Source organism: Piliocolobus tephrosceles, chromosome 4 (genome assembly GCF_002776525.5).
Source record: "Piliocolobus tephrosceles isolate RC106 chromosome 4, ASM277652v3, whole genome shotgun sequence".
NCBI classification, from domain to species: domain Eukaryota; kingdom Metazoa; phylum Chordata; class Mammalia; order Primates; family Cercopithecidae; genus Piliocolobus; species Piliocolobus tephrosceles.
In genome coordinates this window covers 59,283,900-59,310,069 of record NC_045437.1, presented here as the reverse complement: position 1 = coordinate 59,310,069, position 26,170 = coordinate 59,283,900, and the positions used below count along the sequence as shown (strand labels likewise).

Genomic DNA, 26,170 nt, shown 5'->3' with positions numbered 1-26,170 from the left:
GAGGGCACTCACCCACTGGAGTCTGCAGAAGTGATAGCAATCAGAGGCAGAATCTTCAAGGGGAGGCTGGTTGGTCGTTGAATGTTCTCTGATTCACTTTTCAAGTCAGCTTGTTCCAACTGTCTGAAGGCGAGAGGGGGAAGCTGAATATTGCGACATGAAAGTCTCCGGACAAGATAGGGTTCCATTCTGTGGAAAGGGTCTTCCTCTTCATTACTGGAATGTAGTGTTTCCTCAGAGGCCTGAAGTAATAGTTCAAGAAAGTACATATAATCAACAAAAGTCACAGTGTTTATCATTATGTAATGCTTAATACTTTCCTGGGAAAGAAATTAAGTAAAATTTATACATGAAAAATGCTATCTAGAAAACAGTGACATTAAGTGAATGGTATTTGATTAACTAAAATCTAAATTTATATTTAACACAGCAAATTTGTTTACCAGGTGTGGCTTGGTTAAAACAGTTAATTAACATCTTCAGTAATCTTAGAATTTATTAGCTTTGTGCGTGGATTCTATAAAATCAAGGATAAATCAAAATGATTTTATAACCCCTATGAAATGAATTGCAAACATCATTAAATACATATCTTGACATATACATGTGTCATATATATACAGTTATGCATCACTTGATAATGATCCATTCTGAGAAATGCATCATTAGGAAATTGCTTTGTTTTGTGAACATCACAGTGTATTTACACAAACATAGATGGTACCTTGTAACTGTAGTAAATACTGTAGGCAATTATAACACAATGGGAAATATTTGTGTATTTAAGCATATCTAAACATACGAAAGATACAGTAAAAATACAGTATTATAATCTTATGGTCACCATGGTATGTGTGGCCCATAGTTGACTAGAATGTTATACAGCACATGACTATATTTATATATATTTTTCTTACATGCATGCCCATAAAGAGAGAGGAAGAAAAAAAGTCCTGTTTTTTCCTGCATATTTAAGGCCATATTTGAAACATATGTTTTCATATGTCACATCTTACTGAGATATACTCTTGACAATTATTGTAAGACTGAGAGGGTAGTAAGAAAAAAAGGCTTTACAAGAAACTTGAGGATGCAGTAGATCTGTACTTAAGTCACAACTCAGCAGAACTTTGCAAATTTGATCCATGTTATCCACATGCAAAGGTAAACCCAGGTCAAAATATAATATTTTGATTCTAGTTGAGAAAAATATACTATCACATGAGCAATAATTATTTCTCTTTTTTTCTTTTTTTTTGAGATGGAGTCTCGCTCTGTCGCCCAGGCTGGAGTGCAGTGGCCAGATCTCGGCTCACTGCAAGCTCCGCCTCCCGGGTTTACGCCATTCTCCTGCCTCAGCCTCCCTAGTAGCTGGGACTACAGGCGCCCGCCACCTCGCCCGGCTAGTTTTTTTGCATTTTTTAGTAGAGACGGGGTTTCACCGTGTTAGCCAGGATGGTCTCGATCTCCTGACCTCGTGATCCGCCCATCTCAGCCTCCCAAAGTACTGGGATTACAGGCTTGAGCCACCGCGCCCGGCCGCAATAATTATTTATAAAAGGCTGGAAAGTCTACTCTAGCAATATTTATTATATCCACATATTGAGAATTACAGAATCACCAAATGTTATAACATGCTTCTATAGAGTGCTGGGTTTTTGAATCTTTGCACTGCCACTTTACTATTTGTATTGCTAGAGTGTTGCTTAGTCTCTCTAAGGCTTCTGTTTCTTTATTATAAAAATGGGACTAATATTTACATACAAGAATTAAATGAGACCATGCATATGATGTGCATAATTCAATACCTGCATTGTGATTAGCACTCATACATGGCAATTTCCTTCCCTTCTGAGTTTTACAGGTGAAGAAACTAGCCCAGGGAGGGAAGTTTATATTTCCCAAAATTAACCCATTGGCTAAAAGTTAGAAATTCATCAAGCTTGGAACATTCAGACCTTGTTTATTACAATCCTTAGTATACAGCTATCTTTGGGCAAGTAACTTAGGCTCATTGAAGTTGTTTCTCCATCTGAAAACTGAGATAATAATATTTACCTCTCAGAGTCACTGTGTGGACCAAATATGTAAAGTATTTGAAGCACCAATGTCTGGCAAAGAGTTTGCGCTCAACAAAATGGCAGCTATTATTATAATCCAGGCTAATTTCCCCTTTCTCCACAGCACTATGCTGTTTTTGATGCTCATTCTTCATATTGGTTCCCAAATAGAAAATGTTTGTCTTCCTGATTTATATCTTGAAAAAGGTGAAAGGATGTGAGATGGTGGACTCTATCCAATCTTGGGTTGTATTGTCCAGTTGTATAGACAAACAAGACAATAGAAGGGTACTGAGAAGGTTTAAAAAAGAAGAGGTCAAAGCTAAAAAGGAAGTTCATTTATTTCAAATCCTAAATTCTGAGATGTTTTATAAAACATCAATAATAATGACTAATATTTACTGAGTCCTTATTAAGTAGTGCTGTGTTTTACATATACTGTCTCATTTAATTTTTACTAAAATCCTATGAGTTAGTTCTTGTTACTTTTCCCATTTTACCCATCAAAAACCCCAGAGACCTATCAAATATCATGCATTGGCCACACAGCCACATGGCTAGTGAGGTGATTAATCATCTTACTTCACCTGGGATCTTTTGATTTCAGCACTCAAAGTCCTATGTCCAGGGAAACCCCAGAGTCCCAAGGAAACCAGGATGATTGATCACCCTACATGTCAGGATCCAAACCCAAATCTCTTCTAGTTAAAACTGGAGCTAAAAGCCACCATGCTGCACTACCTTAACAAGTATAGTCACTGGCAGAGTGAGTATTACTAGAAAAGAACAGAACACACAGTAATTGATCATAACTCAATAAGCTTCATATTTTCATTTGAAAAATTAAACAGAACTGTGATGACAGCAGCCCTACATAAACATTAGAAATGAATGACAATCTGTCATAAAATGAGAGGATAGAAATTTTATCCCCTGTTCTGCCAGTAATTACTCAGGTGGTCTTAAGAAGTGCCATTGGTTGTTAAAAAATCAGAGCACTTCATAACTGGAAGGGTTCTTAAGGTTTATTTTGTATAATGTCTTATTTTTTGTCTGCAGAGACTAAAGACAAGCAAGGTTAAGACCAGCAGATCTGGAATAGGACCTGGGAGTCTGAATTTTAGCACGCACCACCTATGATCCCAATGCGGAGGGTTTGAACATCACATTTTGAAATATAATGGCTTGGAGACATTAGAAATACTATATTTTCCATCATCTTCTTGCAATAATGCCATTTTCTGGCAACAACACAATGTACAAGTTGCTATTTGTATATTGCTATTGCTATATACAAATAACTCATTCCAGATCTGCTGGTCTTAACCTTGCTGGTCTTTAGTCTCCATAGGGATAAAATCAAGAGGTTATACAAAATAAACCTTAACACCACTTCCAGCTATAAAATGCCGATTTTGCAACAACCAACGCCAAATCAATGTTTCCGTGAGATAACAAATATAGAAAAAAACAAAGCATATGCACTTGGAACAGTCTCAGCTTTTAGATTGCAAAAGTGAGGCTCTGTGTACTTATGTACTTAGGAAGTTCCTCTAAGAACACAACTTCATTCCTGGATTGGAAACAGGTCTTGATTAAGCTAATGACTTATGTGTTGTGATGGTTAATACTGAATGTCAACTTGATTGGATTGAAGGATACAAAGTATTGTTCCTGGATGTGTCTGTGAGGGAGTCACCAAAGGAGATGACCATTTCAGTCAGTGTACAGGGAGAGGCAGACCCACCCTCCATGTGGGTAGGCACCATCTAATCAGTTGCAAGCACAGTTGGGTTAAAAGCAGGCAGAAAAACATGGAAGGACTGGAATGCCTGAGACTTCTGGCCTCCATCTTTCTTCTGTGCTGGATGTTTCCTGCTCTTGATCATCAGACTCCTGTTCTCAAACAGTTGGACTCTTGGACCTACACAAGTAGTTTGCCAGGGGCTCTAAGGCCTTGGGCCACAGACTGAAATCAGCTTCCCTACTTTTGAGTGTGATGAGAATTATAGAGTCATCAAATGTTGTAACATGCTTCTATAGAGTGCTGGGTTTTTGGATCTTTGCACTGCCACTTTACTTACTTTTGAGGTTTTGGGACTTGAACGGGCTTCCTGGATCCTCAGCTTACAGACCACCTCTTGTGGGATTTCACCTTGTGATTATGTGAGTCAATACTCCTTAATAAACTCCCTTTCACACATACATCCATCCTATTAGTTCTGTCCCTCTAGAGAACCCTGACTAACACATGTGTAAATACTATTCTTCTGGATGAACATAGAAAAGAAGAACAAAGGATGAGTCTAACAAAGCTTCAGTAGCACTCAATATAGCTGGCCAAAGTTAACATCTTTTTATAAGCATTTAGCTGCCTACTCTGGGTGTTAGCATTGCAATTGCAAAAATGCTTTATATAACTGAAGTTATCTGTTGAATGACTTAATGTTTGTGACATTCTCTTTTAGATAAAACTGCCTCAAGAGGTAACTTTTCTGAGATAATTATCTCTACTAAAAATGACGTTTACACCCATGCTTACACTCTGTTAGTTTAAACCCACTTTCTATAAATACTTTTATCTTTATAACAAAAATGATAAAGCACTAGAGGGCTATATTCTAACATTTTCCATTCCAAAACAGTATAAGAGGCTTTTTCACACTCTAGATCAATGTGTATCAGTTATGATTCAGAAATAAAAAGAACAACCTTATCAAGTACAAGGCAAGAGGTTAAATGTCCTTATTTTGGAGAGAGATGTAAAACTAATTGCCAGAGCAGTAAGTATTTTATGTTATTGTTAGAAAATGGCATTATGGCAAGGAGATGATGGAAAAAGATAGTATTTCTAATGTCTCCAAGTCATTATTTCTCAAAATGTGACATTCAAACCTTTTGCATTAGAATCATAGATGGTGCCTGCTAAAATTCAGACTCCTGGGTCCTATTCCAGATCTTCCTAAACACAATCTCTATGAGTAGGGCTTATGAGTCTGAATAAGTCACCAGTATCATTCTAGTGCATATTAAAGTTTGAGAACTAATGGTTTTGACATTTTAGACATAGCTTAATAAAATTGTTTGGCAAATATCCAGGCACAAAGATGTTCACTGCAGCTCATTTATAATAACAAATAACTGGATGTAATCTAATTGCTGCACTGAAGGATTGACTTAGTAAATGTTGATACATCATATGATGAAATACTATGAGGCTGTTAAAATGTAGAAGAATACATAATCATGTAATGATACAATATTGAGTGGGAAGAACAGATTATAGAGTGATTTCATTTTTATAAAACAATAATATCAAAACAAAACAAAAAAGTCACATATTATATTCATAAAACAATTCTTTAAAGATGTATCCTAATTCTCTAAAATGGTTCTCCTGAGCAGTATTGGTAATAATTCTGTTTTAGTATCTTTATTAATTATTACCTTCTATATTCCCTGTAATAAAAATGTCTTGTTTTTCAATTTTAAAAGTCTAATAAAAGTCATAATAATAAAATGATACAACATTCACCTTGCTATTGATGGGACTTAGAAATATCTCATATTCAGCTTCAAGATATGCAGTATCAAAATAAAAGAAATGCTAACATATTGAAATAAATTTAATATGAACCTGCTACCTTGCAGTAAAATAAAATTATATTCAATAATTAACCAACTTATGTGGAATAATTGACAGCCAAATAACTTTAATGTTATGCTTTTTACTGTTAGGACAAATATCTTTCTGAAATACATGCCTAAAGTAAATAATTCCGTAATAATTGATGCTTACAATGGATGAATGTTGAATTTATTATTATTATTTTCCTTTTTGTTTGTTTCAGTTTCTATCCAAGGTATTTAATTAATTTCTTTGTTTAATTTTTTTCTTTCAAAAGTAGATAGCACACTACTTAATGGTCTTTAAAACACAGGCATGCACATCACTAGGGTTAAATAAATTTCTGTGGTTCTTAATAATCTCACGGTCTCTGGCATTTATTTCATATATATAGAGAGAGAGGGGAGAAATAAAATTTCTATAAGAAAATCCCCTTAAAATGTGTGTGTGTATAAATATACATACGCTATATGTATACACATATATATACATATACATACATATGTAAACATGTATATACATATATATATGTACATATATGGGCATTGCAGGAAAGAATGTTTCTTTCTGGGCATGCAGTGAGACCACATCTCCAGACTCCCTTACAGGTAGCTATAGAGATGTCAGTGAGTGTTACATTACATGCTCATTGATTATAAGTTAAGGAAATGTATATGTGTCTGTGTATGCGCCACTTTCAGGCCTGCCACATAAAAACTCTGTGAGTACAACCCCCTATTTCTCTTCCCCTCTGTAGCCCCTCACCATGTGTTGAAGATGGTAGAGCCACAAGATAGAAGAAGCCATGGTTTCTTAATCACTATTTACAAAAGAGACATTTGCCAATCAGAAACACTTAATTTGGAATATATGAGCCACAGATAATCTTCTGTTGGGGTAATCCACAAACATTTAGTGTTTCCTTGTTACAGGTAGTGCTATATTTTATACATATATCTTTAAGGGAGTTCAACCTATCTTAGTGTGTTTCCATTCCTATTAATTTCTCAATTAATCATTTATTGAGCACCTACTACCTTTCATGTTTGTGTCGGGTACTGAAAATGCAGAGATGAATTAGGCACCTCCTTTTGCTTAGGCACTTATACAGTTCATTTGAGATAAAATATAATAGACAGATAATCACCAGTATATGATCAAAGCTGTAACAGAGAACTTAGGGTTTACTGGAGTACATAACACTTTTGCAAGTTGAAAGAAAGTGCCAGCCAGTTGTGACATCAACAAAAAGAGAACATCTGGACTGTCACAGACAAAAAAAAAAAAAAAAAAAAAAAAAAAAAAAGGATGTAGATCACCCCATAAATTGGACATTTATTTTTGCTTTCTGTCTATCTACTTCTCCAGTCATTTTCATTTAGTCTCATTGCTGGCTCCTCAATTAGCTGTCTTTAAAACCTAGGCGTTGTCCAAGCTGCTATCCTTCAACCATTTCTCTTTTCTTTTCTTTCTTTCCTTCTTTTTTTTTTTTTAAATGGAGTTTTACTCTTGTTGCCCAGGCTGGAGTGCAATGGCACGATCTCAGCTCACTGCAACCCCGCCTTCCAGGTTCAAGCGATTCTCCTGCCTCAGCCTCCCAAGTAGCTGGGATTATAGGCACCTGCCACCACGCCGAGCTAATTTTCTTGTATTTGCAGTAGAGATAGGGTTTCATCATGTTGGCCAGGCTGGTCTCAGACTTCTGACCTCAGGTGATCCACCCACCTCGGCCTCCCAAAGTGATGGGATTACAGGTGTGAGCCACTGAGCCCAGCCTCATTTTTCTTTTCAATCTGCCCACTCAGATTGAAAATATCATCCAAGACAATGAATACAAATATCTTCTGCCTTTTTATTTATGACACCAAGTCAGCCTTCAGCCTGACAAATGTAGGAGAGTGATTTGCCTATGTGACTATTCACTCTGTTAGCCTGGACACATGGACACATCTGGAAGGAAGGGAGCCAAAACAACTTTTGTACTCCTAGCACTTAGCCAGTGCCTGGAACAAAACATATGCTAAATAAACCTTGCTGAGGAAAGAGTGAAGCATATAGACATACTCATCTCCATGTCTTCAACTGCAAGAAATTGGGAAAAAGGAAATGGTATTAAACATTGGTGTTACTAGCGATGTTGTATTGTAACTATAATTTTAAGTCAGACATGAAGTTGAAACACATAATAGGGAATTTCTATAAAAATTCCAAAACTTCAGCCACTCAAACTGGTTGGGTCTCTCCCCATGTTCAAATACTCTTTCAAATATATAGACATCATGATTAAGTATTTTCACCTATTTTGTTTTAAATAAGAATGAAAGATTTCAGGCAGTCAAGTGCTTTCAGAGGGCCTACACTATGCAGAGCATTGTAAAGGTTAGCATGTTAAATAGTCAGATAGGTCCAAGAAGAAGACAGTCGTAGGCAGAGGATGGGTTTTGTTTTATCACTTCCAATGTCACGTTCCTTTTTTTCCTGTCCAATTAGTTTGGTGCAACATTAAGTTCTGTAAAAGTAAAATTTCCCTGTATCTAAGTTTGTAGTATAAACAAGATAATGTTAGTGACTCTTCAAGGACTAGGATACAATTTAATAGACTATTATCACAGTTGATTAAAAATCATATTTGCAATTTTAACATATTATATGCCAATAGTAGACATTTCCTTCATATATTAGTCAATCATGTCTCCATGAAATTGTTAATAATGCACTAAAGCAATAATGGAAAATAAGCCTTAAGATTCTCTAAGCCTTATGCAAAATGTTTTTCCTCTTGTCTCATTACTTATTATATATGTTGTATCTTAAAACTGAATGCTATTATTGCCCAAATAACCTTACAGGAAACTCACAAGTCAAGGCAATAAACATCCTAATGTCTTTTAATACAGAAAAGGGCACTGTATCGACTTAACACAATCAATTTTCAAATGGATATCTGTATACTGACATAGAGAAGATACTCTGCAAAATTAATTCTGTATAAAAATGAGAATTTCTACCTCGGGTTAACACAAAGATAACAGATAGGTTTCAAACATTCACAGAGCATAATCCAAATATAGGCTGTGATTTCATACTGATTAGAAGAGACAGAAATCACTGAAGTCTTTCTAAAGCCATTCCCTATAACTCAGTCATCAAAACTTCCAAAAAGTTTCCAAAAAGGAATAGAAAAATCTCTCATTCAGTAATATTCTACTGTACATTCTCATCAACAAGAAACTCAATCTGCAACTCTAGGATTCAATTAACCTTTTGTAAATAGCATTGTACATTTCCTGGGTGACTTTAAAAAATAAACTCAATTCTATTTTGTTGGTAGAGGAAGGAAAAAAATTAAGGAGAAATATGAGTTCTGTCAATTATTTCCTTCACAGTTACATACAGTAATAGAATCCCAAGTGTAGAAAAGAAACTAACATTGATTTTTTAGCAGCTAAAAATTCTGTTTTACAGTAAGTATAGGTTAAAACTCAGTCAGTTTACTCTTTCAAGTGTTTTGAAAAGTTTCTCACTTGAAGAATCAGTGGTCAAATCACAACCTTAAAAGAAATACAAAGAATCTATTGTCTTCATTCTCAAGTTTTACTTAAATACCAATACCAATCAAAACTATGTGTATAAACATGAAAGCAAAACCTAAAATCATCATTTAAGTGATGATACATTTACAGTGATAAACTGGGTATGTAAATCTAGAATAAACTAACAAATATTGGGCTGTGGGGAGGAAAGAGGAGACAAAGTAAAGCTAAGTTCCCTCTCCGCATGCAGAGAGTCAGAAATGTTGCTTTGCTTTTGGCTTTGATATTCAGATAACTACAAAATATTTCCTTGATAAACAAACTATGAATCAAAAGAATGTTTATATTAAATTTATATTTAACATTATAGCTACTGGTGAAGCATAGGTTCATGCTTAAGATCAGGATAATCATGGAAAATTAGTAATATTTATTGTATTACATATATTGTATAGGTAGCTAATTGATTCTTATAAAAGCTGTACAAAAAACTGTTACTATTCCCATGATACAGATTTGGAAAATGAAGCTTAAACAGGTTAGTTTGTCCATAGTGACACTATCAACCATACAGAGGTTAGTTTGCCTGGAATGAGAACAGCAGGCTGGTTCCATGGGAGCTTTCCACAGGCCATCTAGGCATGGCTCCAGCCTTGTTTCAGACAAAAAAGAGTGTCTTATGTGGTCTGAGGACTCATGGCAATGTGTGTGCAGACCTCTCTCTAGCCACCTCGTCTTTTAAGACCTCTAAGTTCTAACTGAACTGAGGATCCTTCAGAGTTTTGAGACCAGGTTTCGTTGATATCAACGTTCATAGTTTTAGCTCACACATAACATTGCCCCCATTTTTCAAAAACCTCTAACAAATTCAGTAACCCAATGTGAGGAATAGAAATAGGAGGCATAAAACTGTGAGAAAAGTGAAGGCAACTTTATCCTTATTTGAGTACAACTTAGTTAAATGTAGGAAACCCAAAAAAATCAACTGAAAAAATAATTGAAAGTAAGAATAGGTAAATTTGTCCAGTTTTAAACTAAAATATGCAAAAGGCTTTTATTTATAAAATCAAAGACCAGTTGTTAAAACTATCACACCAACATCTCATTTATAAAAACAAACAAAACCAAAATGTTTAAAAAGAAGCTCAAAAAGAAATAAGTAGAACATACGTGAAGAAATCTATATGACTTTTCCAAGACTTATATAATCAAGACTGATGTTCCTTGCAATAATTTTCTAAGTTTAATGTTATTGCAAGAAAAATCATCTCTTTTTTAGTTTTTTTTTTATTTTACTTTTTGGAGGAATTAGGCCATGTTATAAAATATAACATGGGGATGGTCTTGCCCTATACAAAAAAAATTTTACCATGAAGCCATAATAACAACAAAAAGTGTGGTACTTTCAAATAATCAACAGAAAGTTTAGTGGAAAAATACAAAATCCCATTAAATATTTTCTTATATAAGAACTCAGTATATGTCAATATGTGTTACAGGAAACACTAATAGCTATTGTAGAGAGAACAATTATATGTGTTAGGAAAGTGACTATGTACATGTGAGATGAAATAAGAGCAATATTAAATACTGTAAAAGCAGTCTATAGAGTTTCATCAGCAAGAGATCTAATTCTCTACCAGAGACACCAATGTAGCAACAATATGTGATCCAAAAAGTTTTATGAAAATTCTAGAAACCAGTTAAGAAGTTGCAGTGCCTGAGGCAAACTTAAAGAAAATAGCAATCTCATTGAAATAGATGAGAAAAGGCATTTCTTATCAACCATGACAGCCCTTCCCCCAAGCCAGCACAGCTTGATGTCATCAGGAAAAAAAAATCCCACCTTATGACTTCTCCTGTAGGAGAGAAAGAGAAGAGTGGAATGTATGTCCAATGTTCTGGTGTTTCAGAGTGTTGTCTGAGAGACTGGTTTCTGTCTTTCCTGATTCAGAGCACTAATGGAATCCACATACTTTGGATGTCTGGGGTCTGCAGAGAGCAAAAGGTAACTCAGTGGCTTATTGCAATGCCACAGAATCTGCAGTGGTACAGACAGACACTGGATGGAGAAAGATATTAAAAGCTCTTGGAAGAAAAAGAAGCAAATTTGTCTAACTGGGAAAGAACACAGACAGATTCAAAGAAGATGTATCCCTTGGTAAAAAACTGGAGAGGCCCCCAAAATCTCTTTGTGGGCTAATTGGTAAAAGTCTTCCCCTATATGAAGCCAATTTATAAGGACTGAAGACGTAGCTGCTTTTTCAAATGCACAAATCACAGATAAAAATAACTAGGCACATGAAGAAACAGAGAAACATGATGCAATCAAAGGAACAAAATACATCTCAAGGTACCAACCAGAAAGAATAAGAATTTATGTTACTTGGCAAATAATTAAAAATAATCATCTTAAACAAGTTCAATGTGCTACAAGAGAACACAGATGGAAAACTAAATGAAATTAGGAAAATGATGCAGGAACAAAATGAGAATATCAACAAACTTTAAAAGGAAAACAAACATTCGTGGAGATGAAGAATACAGTAACTGAGTTGAAAAGTTCACTAGAGCATTTCAACAGATGACCTGATCAGGCAGAAGAAAGAATAAATGAATTCAAAGAGAGGCCACTTAAAATTATGAAGCCAGAGATATAAAGAGGAAAAAAAATGAATGAAGAAAGTGAAGAAAGACTAAGAAACTTATAGAATACCATCAAATGTTCCAACATACACATAATGCAAATCTGAGAATGAGATAGAAAGAGAGAGGGACAGAAAGCTTATTTGGAAAAAATAATGGCTAGATACTTGCCAAATCTGAAGAAGGAAATGAACAATCAAATTCAAGGCACTCATAAAACTCAGACTTGGAAAAACCAATATACCAACATAAATTATAATCAAACTGTCAAACATCAAAGACAAAAAGGGAATCTTGAAAGCAGGAAGAAAAAATGGCTTATCATGTACAAGGGACTTTCCATGACATTAGCGGATTTCTCAAGAGAAACATTATAGGACAGAAGGGAGTGGGACAATATATTCAAAGTACTGAAAGAAAAAAATCTGTCAACCAAGCATACTCTTTCTGGCAAAACTGTCTTTTGAAAATGGAGGAGAAATAAAGATAAACAATGGCTAAGGTGCTTCGTGAGCACTAGACCTGACTTACAAGAATTGATAAAGGGAGTCCTTTGAGTTGAGACAAAGTATGCTAGACAGCAACACAAAGGAAAAGGTAAACATTTAGATAAATAAAAATCTTATAATATTGCAATGGTGGTGCATAAATTACTTTTAACTCTGGTATAGAACTTAATTATAAACTATAAGTATAAAACTATGTTAACGAATACAAAATATAAAAAGCTGTAATATGTGACATTGATAACATAAATGGGCAGAGATATAAAGGAGCAGAGTTTTGCATAGAGCTGTCTACTAACTATGATATCCTAAAACTGAAACTGTGGCCTGAGAGCAGTCCTGTTCACTTAGCAACCTGTCAGGACTCATTCCCATCCATGTTCTCGGAGACAGGCTTGCCAAACTTCGTTCCACAGCAGATTCTGAGAATGGCCCTATAACTTTGCTCCATTCCCACTTAGAGTTGGCTCAAGGTCAATCTTGTCCCCAGAGATGTATGCCCATCCAACTCCCTGGAGCAAAGTCCTCTCAGATGTGGACCCTGAAGCAGCAGTGACTTTGTTCCAGGATCTCTCATGTTGATCTGGGGACGGTTCTCCCTACCCATAGACATAATCAATGAGTCAGGGGGAGTCCTTCAGAAATCCAGAGGGAACCACACCTATCTGCATACCTAATAACAGGTGTGCCATTGGTGGAAACAACTGTGAAGCCTGAAGTGAACCCTTGTTATAAAACAGTCCTACTCAACAATGTCTTGGAGACAGTGCAGTTTGCCTACGGACTAGACAAGATTTATGCCTGCTCAAGCCCCTGGTAATAGGCTTGCTAACTAGCCTCCAGTACAAAATCAGTAGCAGACACATGACCTAGCTCCAACTACAATTGTTTGTGATCGTAGAGGGAATTCCATCAGCCTAGAGACACAAAAAGAGAAGGTTGTTAAAATGAGCCTGTAAAGAATGAAAGACTGTTTGCTTCTTCAAATTCACAGATACCAATGCAAGGCTACCATTTTATGGATAACAAACCACCTATCTATTTTATGGATAACAAATAAATAATATGGAATAATATATTCAAAATGTTGAAAAAAAACCTGCCAAATAAGATTACTGTACCCTGCAAAGTTAGCCTTCAGAAATGGAGAGGTAAAGACATTCCCAGACAAGCAAAAGCTGAGGATGTTCATTACCATAAGATCTGCCTTATAAGAAATACTAAAGTGATTCTTCAAGTTGAAATGAAAAGCTGCTAAATAACAACATAAATACATATATAAGTATAAAACTCACTGGAAAAGGTAAATACATAATTGAATTCTGTATACTCAAATGTGGTAATGATGATGTATAAATTATTTCTAAATTTCGAATAAAAGTTAAAAGGTAAAATAATTAAAAATAAGCCAGGTGCGGTGGCTCATCCCCATAATCCCAGCACTTTGGGAGGCCGAGGCGGGCAGATAACGAGGTCAGGAGATCGAGACCATCATGGCTAACACGATGAAACCCCGTCTCTACTAAAAACGCAAAAAAATTAGCTGGGAGTGGCGGCCAGGCGCCTGTAGCCCTAGCTACTTGGGAGGCTGAGGCAGGATAATGGCGTGAACCCGGGAGGCGGAGCTTGCAGTGAGCCAACATCGCGCCATCGCACTCCAACCTGGGCAAGAGAGCAAGACTCCGTCTCAAAATAAATTAAATCAATCAATAAATAAACAAACAAACTATATTTACCGTAATTTGTTAATGGATACACAATACAAAAAGATGCAAAGTGTGACATCAGTAGCACAAAATGACGAGAGAAAGTAAAAGTGTAGAGTTTTTGTATGTGATTGAAATTAACTTGTCATCAGCTTAAAATAAAATATTATAATTATAAGGTGCTATAAGATGTTTTTTGAAAGTCCCATAGCGATCACAAAGGAAAAAACAAAAAACAAAAAAACTCTACTAGATCCAGAAAAGACAAAAAGAAATCAAAGCATACCACTACAAAATGTCAACAAATCACAAAAGACAGCAACAACCAAAAAAAAAAAGCACAAGAACTACAAACCCATCAGAAGGCAATTTTTTAAATGGCAGTAATAACTCCTTATCTATAAGTAATAAATAATCTTGGATATAAATGGATTATTCAATCAAAAGACACAAAGTGGCTGAATGAATTTTAAAAAATCCAACAAAATGCTCTTATATTGAGACAATAAGAGACTCACTTAAGCCTTAAGGATACACATAGGCTGAAAGCAAAGGGATTTTATGAGGTCAGCATTACCCTCAGACCAAAATCAGATAAGGACACTATAAGAAAAAAAAAATTACCGGGCAGTATCCCTGGTGAACATAAATGCAAAAGTCCTAAACAAAATACTAGCAAACTGAATTCAACAACACATTAAAACTATCATTCACCATGACTAAGTGGAATTTATCCTAGATCTGCAAGTATGATCCAATATACATAAATCAATAAGTGTAATATACCAAATGAACAGAATGAAGGATAAAGATATGAACTATAATCATCTCCATAGAGGCAGAAACAGTATTTGCCAAAATCCAACATCCTTTCATGACAAAAACTCTCAACAAATTAGGAACAGAAGGAATGAACCTCAAGACAAAAAATGCCACATTTGAGAAGCCCACAGCTAACATCACAGTAAATAGTGGAAAACTGAAAGCTTCTTCTCTAAAATCTGAAACAAAACAAGAATGCTTACTCTTGCCACTTGTGTTCAACACAGTAATGATAGCCCTAGCCAGAGCAATTAGGCAAGAAAAAGAAATAAAAGTAATCCAAATGACATCTTCCATAAAAAAAAAAAAAAAAAAAAAACTCTAAAGACTTCACCAAAAAACTGTCATAATTAAGAAAATAACTCAGCAAATTTATAGGATACAAAATCAACATACAACAACTAGTAGCATTTCTATATACTAATAATAAACTATCTGTAAAATTTTAAAAATCCCATTTACAATAATATCTAAAAGGATAAAATACTTAGGAATGAATTTACCCAAGGAGGCAAAAGATCTCTACACTTAAAGCTATAAGACATTAATGAAAATGAAAATATATCCCATATTTATGGATTGGAAGATTTAATATTGTTAAAATGTCCACATGGGATCTACATATTAAAAGCAATCCTTATCAAAGTTTCAATGAAATTTTTTCCAGAAAAAGAGAAAAACTATCCTAAAATTCAATTGAAACCACAAAAAAAAAAAAAAAAAAACCCTGAATAGTCAATGCAGTCTTAAGGAAGAAGAATGGCTGGGCATGGTGGCTCATGCCTGTAATCCCAGCACTTTGGGAGGCCTAGGTGGGTGGATCACAAGGTCAGGAGTTCAAGACCAGCCTGACCAAGTTGATGAAACCCTATCTCTACTAAAAATGTAAAAAATTAGCCAAACATGGTGGCAGATGCCTGTAATCCCAGCTACTTACTAGGGAGGCTGAGGCAGAGAATTGCTTGAACCTGGGAGGCAGAGGTTGCAGTGAGCCAAGATTGTGCCACTGCACTCCAGCCTGGGGCAACAGAGTGAGACTCTGTCTCAAAAAAAAAAAAAAAAAAAAAAAGAGAACAAAGTTGGAAGCGTCATACTCCCCGATTACAAACTATATTACAAAGCTATAGTAAACAAAACAGTGTGGTACTGGCATCAAAACAGACACACAGAACAATGGAACAGAATAGAGATCCCAGAAATAAACCCTGGGTATATAATCAATTAGTCTTTGACAAGGGCATGAATAATATGCAATGGGGACATAACAGTCTCTTCAATAAATGTTGCTGGGGAAAGTGGATGTTCATATGCAAAAGAATGAAACTGTATCCATATTTTATTACATAAAATACAGAAACTCACTTAAAAGAAATTAAAACATTAAACCATAAAACTGGAAGAAAACGGGGGAAAGCTTCTTGACACTGGTCTTGGTGATGATTATTTGAATATGATACCAAAAGTGTAGGCAACAAAATAAAAAATAAATGGGACTACATCAGACTTAAAAGCTTTTGCACAGCAAAGGAATCAATCAACAAAATGAAATATTTTCTACATATGGATGAAAGAAAATATTTGGAAACCATACATAGTTTTACCTTGGTATCCATGGGGGATTGGTTCAACCTTTCCTACTCTCTGCAGAAACCAAAATCTTCAGATGCTCAAGTCCTGCATATAAAATAGCATAGTATTTGCATATAACCTACATGCATCCTCCTGTATGCTTTAAATCATCTCTAGATTATTTATAATACTAATACTATGTAAATAATTATACTATATTACTTTTTAATCTTACTATTTTTATTGTTTTCTTGTTATTTTATTTTTTTTCAATTTTTTTTTTTTATTCTCAGATAATTGAATCCCTGGATGCATAACCCACAGATACAAAGGCCTGAGTGTACCTGATGTGTTCAAAATACACAAAAAACCCCCACAACTCAATAGTAAACACTCCAATAACCCATTTTAAAAATAGGCAAAGGACTTGAATAGACATTTCTCCAAAGATGACATATAAATGACCAAAAGGTATATAAAATGGTGTTCACCATCATTAATCACCAGGGAAATGCACATCAAAACCACAATGAGGTATCTTCTCACACCCGTTAGGATGGTTATAAAAAGTGTTGGTGATGATGTGGAGAATAGGGAACGCTTGTAGCACTGTTGGTGAAAACGTAAATCGGTACCTCCGGTATGGAAAACAGTATGAAGGTTCCTTGAAAAATTAAAAATAGAGATATCATATGATCCAGAACTCTAATGTTTAGGTACATATCCAAAGGAAATGAAAGAAGCATGTTGAAGAGATGTCTACATTGTCATGTTTCTTGCAGCATTATTGACAACAGCCAAGGTATGGAATCAACCTAAGTGTCCATTGACAAATGAATTAATAGAGAAAATGTGGTATATATACAATGGAATATTATTCAACAGTAAAAAGAAAAAAAAATCCTGCCATTTGAGAAAACATGGATAAACCTGGAGAACATTAAGCTAACTGAAATAAACCAGACACAGACAGACAAATGCTGTATGATCTTGCTTATATGTGTAATCTAAAATAGTTGAACTCACAGGTGGTTGCCAGAATCTGGGACATGGCGGAAATGGGGTAATGTTGGACACAGCATACTAACTTTCAGTTGTAAAACAAATACATTATAGGGACTTAATATTGTAGCTTGGTGACTATAGATAATAATACTGCATTGTTTAAGTTTGCTAAGAGAGTAAATATTAAGTATCCTTACCCCCCACACACACATACACATACACATATACATATACATACACATACATATACATAGAATAAGGTAACCATTTATAGGGATGGATGCATTGATTAATTTGATTGTGGTAATCATTATACAATGTATACATATATCAAGTCATAACATGTCTACTTCAAATATATACAATTTTTATTTATTATTTATTCCTTAATAAAGCTGGGGGAACAAAATATGCTTATCCTCTCAAAATAATAAAACATTAGTCATTTATCAAGCCTTTAACTATTAATTATAGAAAATTCAAGGGACAGGTTGAACAACACGATACAGACACAATCAGCAAAATTGAACCTATGAGAAACTCTGTAAGATGTATGACCCAGTTTCTTTTTTTAAAGGACACAAGAGAAAGGATAGAAAGAGGAAATTTATAGTCTAAAAGAGGATTCAAACACACAATGATTTCGATCTGTTAACCTTACTTGCTACCATTTCATACCAAAAAACAAAATTATTTAATAAAATTATTTTTAAAATTAGCTAAATTTGATAATAAGAAATTATTAGGAAATTTGTTAGGAAAATTTACAAGCATCTTAATGTTTTTGAGGTAATTTTTAAAAGACTATTTTTAGGTACACACTAAAGGACTTACAGATGAAGAAACATTGTGTATTGAATTTGTTTGAAAATAATTGTAGAGGAAGGAAATATGAGCAGGGGTACAGATGAAACAAGAACTAATTGTATATAGAGAATTGTTAAAACTGTGTGATGAGTATTTAAGATGTATTATATTAGGTTGGTGCGAAAGCAATTGTGTTTTTTGTCATTATTTTTAAGTGGCAAAAAACACAATTGCTTTCACACTAACCAATACTATTCTCTGTACTTTTGCATATATTTGAAATTTTCAACTATGTATTTTTAAGTACAAAAATGTATAATAATTTTCTCCTTTAGCTCACAGAAAGATAAATAAGGTGCTGTGCAAAGAGGAGGTATCCCTGCAAGCAGAAGAGTCACCAAAATTAAACAGTGCTTGCATCACCATTTTACCTAAGGCTCGCTCTAAAACTAGGGTTAAGCAATATGTCCCCCATGCCCTATGAGAAGGCTGGGAAAACTAATTAAAACAAATTCATCAATTGCTAAGTATTCCTCAGAGATAGACGCTTGTATACTCAAAACATAATAATGATGATAATGATGATACGGGATGTTAAGGTTATGTGGCACCACTCTAAAAGAAATTTCTCCCATTGTTCTGTGCTGTAAACATGATGATGCATAGGTCTAACGCAGCCATTAAGTATCCACTAACCTTTTAACAATTAAGTGCTTCTTTTCTTTTTTCCTGAATCTATGCAGAAGAAAATGTTATCCCTTATAAAATAACATTTAACAAAAATCTATTACCATATCCAGCTTCAAATAAACGTAAGTTTCCCAGAATTTAATGAGCTATTGCTGTACATAGTTAGCATATAGCACCTCAGGACTGCATTTTAAATACATTCATTTCTAGAACTCAAATTCAGGGCTTTAGACTTTTTATTTTCCCTTCAAATGTATAAAGAAATTTTTCATCTTTCTTGATTTAAAAAATATTAAAATGCTAGACCTTCACAATAAAAGGTGCATAGAATTTTTACAAGCATTTAAAAACTATAGACTTAGCTATGTGTTCCTTTGCCACATGTTGGCCTCTGAACATTATTTTCTAGGTTAGTTATAGTATGATTTTTCAAAACGTCACCTTCAGTTACCACCCCAAGCAATGAAAACTGAAATCAGTTCTCATTGGTTTGATTTGTCATCATGGGTCTCCTTGAAGGATAGAATCGCAAATCATGCCAAACCTCAAGGCAACATGTGTTTTGTAAGTTAAATTACAAATATCAGGGAATAAAAGTATATTTTCATCACACAGGAATGATTAACTGCTGCTTAGATGGCACAAAACGATTAAAAATGGAATAATCACTGTCATCACTATGGATATAAGATATAAGATATAGTTAAATATCAGAAAAATCTTCAACTGTTGGATATTTTCATTTAAAAATCTAGCCAGTAATTTCCTGTACATACCATAAATAAAAAACTGGCAAACTGCTTTCTCAGTTTTGTTATCACACATACCTATTCTACTTTAACTTTACTATGTTTAATAGTTAATGTAAAATACATAATCCCATTCCGTGTCACTGTCTGATAGACTTTCAGTGTTGGCAGTGACTTTAAATGTCATCTACTTCAGCATTTCCCTTGTTTCATGACCCTCTGCTTGTATTGTTAACTAATTTTTCCTATAGCACTGGCAAGTAGACCATGATTCTATGTTTGAATATCTCCAATTATGAAATCTACAAATATTTAACGAGCTCCTACTACATGGCAGGCACTGATTTAGGTGCTCTGATATAGCTGTAAACAAAATTGACAAAGATCTCTGCTCTCAAAGAGCATACATTCTAGCTGCTCCTGGAATGGAATTCACCACTCACAACCTGTTTTGCCACATTTATTCAGTTAAGAGTTGCTGAGTACAAACATTGTCAGAAACTCTTCTCGGTATTGATGAACAAAAGATGAATAAAACAGCAAGTCTCAAGTCACTATAAGATAGTTATTCTATATAGTTAATGGGAATATGTTTTCTTATCATTAACACCAGTGTTTAACGTTTTGGGGACACAAAGATTGGGTCTAATTTCTCTGCCCTATGAAAGCCCTCCAGATATATTTGTATCTCTCCCACCCCAACCTTGTTTTACAGGCCATGAATTTCCCAGTCCTTTTTTTATCCCCCCGTTGTTAGCACCCCAATTGCCATAGGCACCAGACATTTAAAGTAAATGAGTAAAGTGGTCTGAGAGGAGCGCAAACACAGGATCACACACCTTCACAGTAGCAAGAGTAAATCCCAGAAATCCATATTTAATGAGACATCTACTAATTTTGAAACATCTGCCACAAATTCAAATTTCTGAAAACCTCATATGGTCTCTTTAGAACGCATCTGAAGGCCATAAGTTTGGAACCACGGCTTTAGATATTCTTCATGTGATACAGTTTTGACTCATCTTTCAATGAGGATTGCAAGTTTTAGGTGTACACTACTTCTCAATGTTCTTAAAGTGAATTGCCCTGGATTGGGGTCATAGTTCTAGGTATGGGAGAAGCAACATAAATTTACAGCCAAGTTATTACGTTTTCTATTCTAAACCCAGTTCTATTCATGAAACCCAAGAATGAATGAATATCTGGGGGGGAATAACGTCATATTATTGATTTATGCTTAGGTAACTACCACCTAAATCTACAGTTGTTATTAAACTAGGTCTCATCTTTGCTCCTATTGCTCCTCAAACAACATTAGTTACTACTTCTCTCTGGTGTTTTAGACTTTTATATTTTCATTTTAGTGTTTTGTCTTATTTACCTCTCCCCTTTAGTTGGTCAAGTAATTTTTGTATGCTGGTTTTGTTAACAGCCGTATTAATGGTTCCCGCCATTTTTGTTTCATTTGTGGATTAGCTCCTTATGCCATTAATACCACCCTCAAAATTAACAATGAAAATGGTGACAGGAAATGTGAAAACCAAATCCTCCAGCCAGTTACTAGAGGTCTCTCTCTAAACATTGATTCATGAATACAGGCATTCAGCTGTGACTCGCCTAACAGTATTGTCAACTGCCTTCCTACATCTTAAGCATAAGTTAATCATGGAAGGTTTTATCAAGCGTTGTTGAAATTCAGATAGACAGTGGGAACAGCACTCCTCGGATACACTGGTCTTACGGAAAAAGTAAGTTATTTAATTATATGCTTTACTATTGGTGACCTAATACAAGCTCCAGGTGATCACCGCTTTCCTTTTGAAAGGCTCACAAGATTTTTTTTTTCTTTAAAGATGCATTAAGAACTTTTCCCAAGATTAATCAATTGATTCATTCATCCAGTCAATAATTATTTATCGAGCGCCTATATTAGGCGTCGGAAATACAGTAGTGTGACAATGACAAAAATTCCTGCCTTCATAGAATTTCAGTGTAGGGGAAGAGAAAATAAACAATATAAACAAGAGAGCTATATAGAATGTTAGTGTCATGTGTTTAGGATATTAAAAGTGCTAAAGTAAAGAGAATGTGTTAAAATTAAAATCAGATCAAGTTAGAAATTTTTTTTTAAAGTTTATTGAGCATACAAAAGGACAGTTTGCAAACCAGGGACCTCAAATCAATAGTGGTAAAAAGCTCTGTTCACAGCATTTAAAATGCAGCTTATAAAGCGTAACTAAGGAATTACATCTGTCTTCACTGTGGTTGGCTATTATAAACTTTTATTCCTTTTAGGACAAGTAAAACTGTTTAAGCTAATTTGTCTGCAGCTGATTGGTTTAATTTTGCTGAGTCATTTTGACAAGGATGAAAAGCTCACATTTCACATTTTGTTTATGGTTAGAGCTAGTATTTTGGGGAAAAGGGATACTTTAAATTTTGGCTACTTGGCTAATGGCAGTTGGCCTTGGAGTATGTACACTGTGGCCTCTATTTTTTTTAAACAAAAGTCTATAGAATGGGGAATAATTTTAGACAGGGATCCATGAGAAGCCTCTGTGAAAGTAACATTGGCAAAAAGAACTGAAAGAAATACGATTAATATCCTACTCCCTAAGGAAATAACTGGGGAGAATTCACTTTCCTCTTCTTCCTGAAAATTAGAATCATTCAATCCCATCTCTAATATACTGTTATGCATTTCCTCAAAGCCTCTGGCAAGTTATTTAACTTTTATATGTCTACTCATCTGTAGAACAGGCATGAAAATAGTGCCCACTGCATGCACTAATTGTGAAGATTCAATGAGATAAAGCACGTAGTTTACAACAGTGCAAACAATTGCAAAGCACAATGTATTCTGAAACATGTTTCTCTAATGCAAAGAAGTTCATACAAAATTGATAAATTAGGGGTACATATCAATATACCATGGACACTTTGTGGATTCAGATGTGATTTTCCCCAGCATATTATGTTTTCACAAAGTAAAATCAGTCAAATGCAAATACATGAAAAAGTTTATCACTCCCCAGGGGTGGTATGTGGTACTGCACATGACATCTCTGTACCCCTGATACTTCCTCTTGCCTCATTTTGGCCACAGGCTTTGTGTTCATAAAGTCTATTGCATGGATCACTCAATTCTTTGTGCATTTTGCTCTTGTCTTATGGTGAAATGTTGTATTTGTTTCAAATATTGTGATGCAGACTGAATATCTTCTACTACATAGGAGAGTTATCGAATGTGCAATTTTGAGATTATCTTTAGTTCTAAATCATTTTTATTTTATTCAATTTTATAGGTAGTAATGATTTTTTAAACCTCTGTAGTAAACACTAGTAAATCATTCAATTATTGGTATTATCTAAAATAAACTAAAACCTCTAATAACATCTCAGTTACATCAACAACAGCAAAAAGTGTGTTCTGGATGGCACCAAGGCCATGCATATGTGAGATGAAAATGAATTGTATCACTTCACAGGAGAAATTTATCTCAACCTGCACTGTTTCTCAAGAGAGGACTGATGCAAATACAGTGCTAATAAAGACAAGATTGTAATTCTGATTCCTTACCAGTCCCTGCTAGCTTCACTGAGGAAAACAGGTCTACAAACACAAAAAGGCCCCATTAGTTCCAGCAATCACTTCACAAAAGATGTCATTTTTCATATGGAATTTCAAACAAAAGAACATGGACAGCTCCTCCTAAGGGGTCAGCACTATTGAGAGTGAGAAACGGAGCTCCAGAAAGGGCATGTTCTGCTGATGGGTGGGTCAAAGACCTATGCATAGATTCCTCATTTGAATATCTATGTGGCATGAGAGGAAAAGACAAGGTGCAGGATTTAGCCTGTGGCAGTAGTTTGCTGACACCTGTCCTAAACTGTTACTAGATGAGAATAAATAATACTTGGCAAAAACAGAGAAGTCTGTTTAGAAATGACTGTTATTCATGAGCGCTGGGAAAAGGGACACACATTTGCAAAAGTTTTTGTAACAATGTTTACTTCTATGTATTTCTTAATTTTATGCCAAAGAGACCATATTACACACAGTTTTTATTAAGCCCTGTCTTTTCCACTGATACTATATTGACAATAAAGACAGCAGTCTATGCATAGGTCCTTTTCTGCTGTTGTGTCACATAGCAGTTTAGTATTTGTAGCAGAGATGATGTGGCCCACAAAGCTGAAAATATTTACTACCAAGCCATTCAAAGTAAAAGTATGCTGACCCTTGCTCTAGGACATAAAAAAGCATCAGAGCAAAATATAGAGACCCTGTTTCCTAATTAATAACTTGATCATCAAAAATCTTAATTACGGCAGTTCTTAAAAAGTGGTTCTAATTGACAGTTATGTTCTCCTCAGACTCAGGGTCCACAAAGAAACCTGGTACTGGAGAAACAAAGGCTCTCATAGACATTAAAAATTCATTCTACATATTTAGATGCTATAGATCTTCAGGCTACTGACCGTGATTGCCACTAACCGAGACATCACTATGACAGTGGTGCATGAAAGTAGGACTCATATAAACTGGACTACAGGTAGAAATGCTGTGTGCTGACTCACTGCCAAGAATCTCAGAAAAGCTATAAAAATGAACAATACTATATAAAAAAAAGTCAGATCTAAAAATTACTCCCTATCAATACCTAAGATACATTCATAATTGAAATCTTTAAAAGAAATTAACTGAACTTCTTAATGGGTCTAATGATAAAGAAAAGAAGCTATCCTCCCCAAGAAGAACTGTGTGAATGCATACTTCTTTTTCGTTTTAATGTATTTCTTTTGAATGCCGCTCTAAATTTCTCCTTTTTAATCAAGAAACTCTACTTTTCTTAAACATGACTTTAAATGATTTCATTTTATTCTATTCAGAATTTTCAATGGAAAAACGAAAGTACAATGTGACTTTATAAGATAGCATAAGCTTTCAGACTGAAATAATAATCAGCATGAGGAAAGATAAGATGCTCAGAATGATTCAGAAAAAATCCTGATTTCTGCAACTGAGACTTAGAGAGGAGCACTGGCAATTCTGATTTCCCTCTGGGTAGGAACACATACAAGGAAGACAACTGCTATAACCAAAAAAACTGACTGTTCTACAGATGGAACCAAAGATGGTAGAGATAGCATCATTTTTTTGAACTGTGTGAGTACTACAAATGCCATCGACAACTTCATAGCCTGACAGTTTCTGTGTGGGAGTCCCCTTTATAGGAAAACATCATATTCTCAAGCAGTTAAAGATTAGATCATTGAAATAATTGAAGGAACAACCTGAATCCCATGAAAATTTAAAGGGGTTCTGATGCGTATCAGGAGCTACCAATTTGCTCCCATCCTATTCTAACCAGATGTCTTTTTCCACCTGTGGCTCAAGATCTGCCCACACACTGTGACCAGGTTTTACTTTTGGCTATAATTATGTTTGGAGCCACTGGCTCCAAATTATCAAATTTTTCTCTTGCCTCTGCACCCCATAGCTATTTGTCTCAATATATCGGGCATATCTAATTCTTGTTTTCCTGGATTTCTTGCCTATGTCCCTGATTTCTGCTCTCTGACTCCCTAAGCTTCTGTATCTGGTTTGGATTCATGAGTGCCCTGACTCTGCTTTTATGGACCCCATATAATCCTGACTTATTTTCTGGTTCCAAACTTCACCATCACTATGTATTCTCCTACAACTGTGATCCCTGATCTCAAACTTCCACCCCTCCCAAGGCCAACAGCTTTTGGCCAAGAACTAATGGTCTCCAACACTGACCTTTCTTTTCAACTTTTAACCTTTTTACCTTTAATCACCTTGAGCTACACCTCACTGATTTCTGATTACAATCTGGTCCTGATATGATAAAATCACAGTTAGTCCATTCAATATCTAACTGCCGGTCTGCCAAGTACACCATGAAAACACGGTAGCCATTGTTAAGTACCACTGTGAGTACCTCGTGTGTGTGCATGCATATGTGTGTACAGTTGTCACAAAGATCTAGTAGCATCTGTGTCATGTTTTCTATTTTACAAGCAGCAAATAAGAATCCCAGAAGCACAGCAATTTGCCCTAAGTCATACTACTAATAAAAGGTAGAAGAAGATGACAAATGTATTTCTCTACAGCTACCAAACTGTTCTCTGTGAGAGTTTGTTATATGGGTGACCCATAATAAATGCTACCTCTTGGCACTCCCGCTTCATATAGTTTTGTGGCTGGCATTGGTGGGTTCTTGGTCTCACTGACTTCAAGAATGAAGCTGCGAACCCACTGGGAGGAACGGACAACTCCTAAAGGGAGGAACAAACAACTCCAGACATGCTGCCTTAAGAACTGCGACACTCACCGCCAAGGTCTGCAGCTTCACTCCTGAAGCCAGCGAGACCATGAATCCAACAGAAGGAAGAAACTCCAAACACGTCCGAACATCAGA

General features: G+C 35.2%; 1 protein-coding gene across 4 annotated transcripts in view; it reads right to left on the bottom strand.

The window, feature by feature from the left end:
- The window catches only part of PDE4D (phosphodiesterase 4D), a 1,617,209-nt gene that overhangs the window by 1,070,477 nt on the left and 520,562 nt on the right, over nt 1-26,170 (bottom strand). For 3 of the 4 annotated variants that reach the window (XM_023210496.1, XM_026456052.1, XM_026456091.1), the window contains exon 3: nt 13-242. In XM_023210496.1, coding sequence (XP_023066264.1) covers nt 13-242 — 230 coding nt within the window. Of the gene's footprint in view, nt 1-12; nt 243-16,502; nt 16,576-26,170 lie in introns of all 4 variants that reach the window. The other variant, XM_026456068.1, reaches the window with a different exon arrangement.